This window comes from Borostomias antarcticus (genome assembly GCF_949987555.1).
Source record: "Borostomias antarcticus genome assembly, chromosome: 3".
In the NCBI taxonomy this organism is placed as follows: Eukaryota; Metazoa; Chordata; class Actinopteri; order Stomiiformes; family Stomiidae; genus Borostomias; species Borostomias antarcticus.
The window spans coordinates 22,990,426-22,996,989 of NC_140236.1; the positions used below are offsets into that span (position 1 = coordinate 22,990,426).

Genomic DNA, 6,564 nt, shown 5'->3' on the forward strand with positions numbered 1-6,564 from the left:
ATAGTCAGCAGGGCGTGCTTCCTCACAACCGCCCTTAGCCCGAGAGGACAGTTTGGATATCAGTAGATAGCTTACTTCCACCTTATACTAAGTCATAGTGATGTTATGTTTATGACAAGAAGAACTCTACTGTCCACTGACGTTGTGCGCCCTCCCTCCTCCCTCCCCCAGTAGATGCCCGGTCCCCGGGTGCGACAGCCTGGGTCACATCAGCGGAAAGTACGCCACGCACCGCAGCGCCTACGGTTGCCCGCTGGCCGCACGTAGGCAGAAGGAGGGCGTCCTCAACGGCTCGCCCTTCAATTGGAAGGCCTTCAAGACGGAGGGCCCCAGCTGCCCCACCCCCGGCTGTGACGGCTCCGGACATGCCAACGGGAGCTTCCTCACGCACCGCAGGTGAGCCCCCCCCCCCCTCCCGGCCGAGCCACGCCCACTCTGCGCCATGCCCACCACTCACGTCAGCTAACAGACGGCTCCAGCTGCCCTGCCTGACCCCTGACCTCTGACCTCACCCCCCTAGCCTCTCCGGCTGTCCCAGGGCCTCCTTTGCCAAGAAGAAGACCAAGTTCCCTGGAGAGGACTTCCTCAGCACTAAGTTCAGAGCCAGCGACGGTGAGGCTTCTCCATGTACCACTCTATTTTCCTACATTCTATTCTATTCTATTTCATTATTCTATTCTACTATATTCTATTCTACGCTACACTACGCTATTCTACTATACTATAATATGCTCTACTCTACGCTCCTCTATTCTACTCTCCTCTAATGCATGACCCCTGCCTCCCTCCAGTGCTGGATAATGATGAGGACATCAAGCAGCTGAACAAGGAGATCAACGACCTCAACGAGTCCAACAACGAGATGGAGGCCGACATGGTCAACCTGCAGACACAGGTGTGTATTTGTGTGTGTGTGTGTGTGTGATGATGTGGTGAATGTGATGACGTGATGAAGTGGTGATGTAATGATGTGGTGATGTGATGATGATGTGGTGTTGATGCGGTGATGTGATGTTATGATGCGGTGGTGTTATGATGTAATGATGATGTGGTGATGTGTTGACGTGGTGATGTGTTGATGTGGTGATGATGTGGTGGATGTGATGTGATGATGCGGTGATGTTATGATGTGGTGGTTTTATGATGTGATGATGTGGTGGATGTGATGTGATGGTGTGGTGATGTGATGATGTCATGATGTGTTGATTTGATGATGTGGTGGATGTGATGGTGTAGTGATGTGATTATGTGATGACGTGGTGATGTGTTGACGTGGTGATGTGGTGATGATGTGGTGGATGTGATGTGATGATGTGGTGATGTTATGATGTGATATGAGCCTGACAGCTGAGCTGTGCTGCAGATCTCGTCCATGGAGAAGAACCTGAAGAACATTGAGCACGACAACAAGATGATGGAGGAGCAGAACGAGGCCCTCTTCATGGAGCTGTCTGGACTGAGCCACGCCCTCATAAGCAGCCTGGCCAACATACGCCTGCCACATATGGTGAGTTACACACACACACACACACACACACACACACACACACACACACACACACACACACACACACACACATATATATATATACACATGCACACACATACTACAGAACAAACAAGACCAACCATGCACGCACACACACACACACACACACACAGAGGCTAAGATCGTTGTTGTTTTTTGTACCACAACAGGAGCCAATCACTGAGCAGAATTTTGACCGCTACATCTCCACCCTGACTGACATGTACACCAACAAGGATTGCTTCCAGAGTCCAGAGAACAAGGCCCTGCTGGAGAGCATCAACCAGGCCGTGAAGGGCATCAAGGTCTGAGATGACCTCTGCCTGGGTGCAACACTCCAAACGAGAGAGATGAGGAAAGAGAGGTAGAGGTTGGGAGAAAGAGAGAGAGAGGGGGAGAGAGAGAGAGAGAGAGAGAGAGAGGGGGGGGGGGGGCGTCAACAAGAGACTAAACCGTATATTAAAAGAGAATACAAAAAACAAAAGGGCATTCAGGTTTTATAAACAGCAACTTAAAAAAATTTAAACCAGGGAGCATTCTGTAAAGACGACTAAACATGACGAGGACCAACATCCACACATGCTGCTGCTGCTGGGGCTGGGAGGACGAAGAGGAGAGGAACTCCAACCAAATCCTTTAGCTGGAACGTACGAGGAGAGACCAGAGTGGACGGCGTCTGTGGGCTCCTGCTGGAACGTACGAGGAGAGACCAGAGTGGACGGCGTCTGTGGGCTCCTGCTGGAACGTACGAGGAGAGACCAGAGTGGACGGCGTCTGTGGGCTCCTGCTGGAACGTATGAGGAGAGACCAGAGTGGACGGCGTCTGTGGGCTCCAGTTGGTGGTTAGTTGTTCACTGTGCTTTGGTTTGGCGTCCATCGTGTGTTGGCGCCCGTCCTCCTGACTCCCCTCTCTCCCCCGCGCCTCCTCACCACCGCCTGACAACACAGTGAGCTTCTGAGGGGCCTGCCGGCTGCATCCTGCACAAAGACACACATGAACACTCTGGATTATTTTCCTTTGAAATAATGGTAGTGATAGTGCGCATATATTTAAATTCCATTTATTAATCATAGCTACTGGTACAATAATTACTATTGTTGTATGAATTATTTGTGAAACAAATTGTAATTTATTGCTGTTTATGTTATTATTATTGTTTATTTATTTATTTGAATTTGATCTATTTATTGACTTTGTTTTGTGAAACAAAAGATGTAACTGATGATCATGAACAGAGACATCAGAGAATCTCCTCCATCAATATTTTAAAGTTATATTATAGAAAACTGACCACAGTTAATTCTTTTGTATATCTCATTTTCTTTTAAAGGATTTTTAAATACATTTTTAAGTGCCAATATTTTATAACTGATAAAATGTTTTGATAATTTTATAAAAGTTTTTTTCCTTTGTTCATGTTATTTCTGTTATCGATAAAGTACATTCATATTCCCACTACTGGAAAAAAAAGAAAGTATGTATTTATTATTTATTTGATATTTATGAAATTGACTGTGATATGGTCGCATATTTATTTTGTTATTTATGTGTGTGACGTGCGGGCTGGGTCGGAGTAATCTTCAGTCTGCTGATATCTGAATAAAGACATCGCTCCGAGGGAGACAGAACATTAGACCCTTTGTTATATAGATACTGAAAACCAGCAGCTCTTCCTTTGGAATTGTCAAAGCAAAACCAACCAAAGCAACCACTGATCTGCTGGTGACTTTGACTCTCCGTCTGAATATCAGCCATCATTGGCCGGTGTTTTTTGTCTTTTGTCTGGGCAAAGGAAAGAGACAGATAGTGATCAATGTTACCTCACATAGCGTTCTGTAGCGGCCAACCCTGGCTCACCCACCACGTCTGTGAGGCACCGCGACTAACAGGCCTTTATATAGATGCTTTTTCTCTTTGAATCATTTGATTTGATGTCTTGAATGGACGTAACTGTACACAAGGTTGTGTACTAGTGTGTTTTGGATGCTGGGGCTGTTTGGGACACATGTCATGCAGCCCTCGTCAACAATGCCTACAACACGCTTCTACAGAACAAAGACAAAGCAGAACAATATTACACCCTTGTAGCCTTACTCTAGATTTTAATTTTTGATGCACAAAGTGCCACTACTTAAACCCTCACTTTCTCTCCTGTTTCCTCACATTCTGCAGAGTAACCAGGGCTCGCATAGTGCTGATCCCTTCAGATGCCTTTCTTTCTTTGCCAGGATGGCCATACACTATATATACATTCTGTATAAATAATAAAGTTTAAAGAAGCTATATATATATATATGAATATAAACATATGTATATTTTTTCAGTGTAATTGTTGACTTCCTCTCTAGTGTAGGCTGATCCAAGGACCCGTAGCTGTTACAGAGTGGTGAGAACTATTATGGGTACGAGCGGCACCTCGCCCCATAGGATGACCAGCTCAACTGTGGCTTTAGAAAGATGCTTGTTCTGAAAGCTGTACAGGCCAGCAGGAGGGGTTCACAGTAGAATTACATGGGGTTGGGTTTAGGTTTTCTTCTTTTCTTCTCTGGATTTGTCTGTTCTTGATTCAGACTTGTTGAAAACGTCTGTGTATTGAATCTGAAAGTACTTCTAGACTAGATGGTTTGGCTCTGTGTTCCAGTGTCATGTGTGTCCATGTGTAGATGGCCATGCCTCTTAATAATGTTCTGCACACACTGTTCAGCTGCGTGGTGTATTATGGGTCTCTGGTACGGCCTGCAGGGACAGGCTCACTGTGTTACGCTGGTAACAAGCAAGCGGGGAGCTGCTAGCTCTAGTGTGCTCTAGATGTGTGCTCTAGATGTGTGCTCTAGATGTGTGCTCTAGGTGGGTGCTCTAGATGGATGCTCTAGATGTGTTCTCTAGATGTGTGCTCTAGATGGGTGCTCTAGATGTTTGGTCTAGATGTGTGCTCTAGATGTGTGCTCTAGATGTGTGCTCTAGGTGGGTGCTCTAGATGGGTGCTCTAGGAGCTGCTGGAGAAGTGGTTTGACTGCCGTCAGCCAGCAGAGACTCACACTCTCTTGTGCACTGTTGAAAGAACCATTGTAAAATGCCAGCATTTTTTCTTGAAAGAACATGTTGGGTTATTTTGTCCAACAGCGATGTATGCATCCTGTCAGAGGGATTGTTCCAGAGACACTGTGTATGTGCCCTATTTGTTGGTGTTTGATGTAAATGTGTTCTGTCTCAGATGTAGAGGCGCTTCTCATCCGTGTCTGGGGGAGACTGACTCCCTTCTACTTTCTGACGTTTGACGTTTTTCCAAGCGTTCATACTCACAAACAAAAATACTTCTCTCCCCCCCTTCAACCCAAAACACTTTGAGTGAGGTGCTGGGTAGCGAGCCAGCGTGTGGGCCTCAGGGGGCAGTGTGCTGCCGGGCGCAGGGCGGCATCTTCTCAGAGAGCAGAGGAGGGTGTGGGAGGACAGAGGCTCCCTCAGGGTCTGAGCAGGAGGCTTCTGCTGTATAAATGCATGTCCATCACTCAGAATGTGGAAACCCCTGACCACTTCCTACCCTCCTGTTATATGATCCCTCCCCAGGCAGATGGAGCTGGATGCATATGATTAAGAAAGTACCCCCCCCCGCTCTCAGCTGCACAAGCCAAGTCCCCCTATGAAGAATATGAATATTTGATACAGCATGACCCCTTTTAAACAGCTTGAAATAGTTGAAGCTCACTTCTCTGCCCAGGGCCTCAGACATGTACATACTGGACTAAAACAAGGACAGTGGATGAACTGAAAGCAGGCGGTTACTTATGATAGAAGCTTCTCTTGATGTCTGACTGATGATTATATCCTTGATTCCCTGCATATACATTGTGGACTGTATGTACTCACACTGTGTAATACAACTGACAGCTTAACCCAGGGGCCTAGTTAGGTTGGCGGGACGTCTGTAGATTATTAAAAAATGGCAAAATCCCAAATTTCAAAATGTGACATGACCCCTACCCAGGTGTTTACAGAAAAGCTCTCCTACGGAGGAGTCATAGGCGAGCAGCCTGCCTTTATCACCGCCTGGGTAAGACCAGTAATAACCTGATCTCAGTAGAGAGACATTGATCCACAATGGCCTCGGTCTACCTGCCTTTTTCCACCCCCTCCAATGCCAGTTACAGGCCAGAGAGTAGCCAGCCAGGAGTAGTGTCCTGTAACCAGGCCGCCATGTTGGCCCAGTCAGGCTGAGGGCCGAGGCCTCTTGTTCTCAGCTTGGCATGTATTTATGCCCTCCTTCAGCCAGGGGGCGGTAGAGAGCCTTAGCGGACGCTGTGCAGGGGAGGAGGGGGCACACACTAGGTGCCTGGACTCAAAACATTCTCTTCATATTCATAAATGAAACAGAACTAGAGTGAGACACAACACACATACACAACACACATGCACGCACACACACACACAAATTACATGACTGGCAGAATGGTATGTTTCATGAAGCTGACCAAACCAAAACTCCCCCTCAGCATAGCTATGTTCTGTACAGTATGTGTGGTTTTCTCATGTGTGCCTTTCTCTCTGCGCTCCACAAGCCAAGGTCCGTTCATGCCTGGCTGACCCAGGCCGCCCGGGGGCACCATGTCTCTTTCCCAGGGGGCCGTGGGGGTCAGCGGTTACAGTGAAACTAGTGGCATGTGTCTCTGATAGGCTGACAATATTAAGAATATTTACTATTGCCAAGGTAACATGTTCATTTTGCTATCAAGACCCATAATATCAAGTTGTCAAAATGGTGAAGAAACTGTGACCCAGTGATGATGATTCAGGTACCAAACTGCATGGCCAGTTTCTGTGGAGGAGATATCGGCGTGATGATATCATATGAATGAATATAACTTTATCATAGACAATGCATTAGTGTGCAGGGCATTATTTTGAAACAAGTGAAGGTCTCTGTACATATTTGTATTACGAAACCGTGTTATTGTCGTTGTGTTGAGGAAATATTTGACAAAAAAAAAGTAAATAGAGTTTGTGACAAAAAAAAAAATCCACAGCCAAGGGTTGTCCA

The 6,564-nt window shown here is 46.6% G+C and overlaps 1 protein-coding gene across 1 annotated transcript in view; it reads left to right on the plus strand.

The window, feature by feature from the left end:
- The window catches only part of myt1b (myelin transcription factor 1b), a gene marked incomplete at both ends in the record, with an annotated part of 58,461 nt that extends 56,622 nt beyond the window's left edge, over positions 1–1,839 (plus strand). The window contains 5 exons of the mRNA XM_084436078.1: positions 172–396; positions 521–612; positions 792–895; positions 1,364–1,507; positions 1,699–1,839. Of these exons, the coding sequence (XP_084292204.1) occupies positions 172–396; positions 521–612; positions 792–895; positions 1,364–1,507; positions 1,699–1,839 (706 nt within the window). The remainder of the gene's footprint in view (positions 1–171; positions 397–520; positions 613–791; positions 896–1,363; positions 1,508–1,698) is intronic.
- Positions 1,840–6,564: the final 4,725 nt, after the last annotated feature.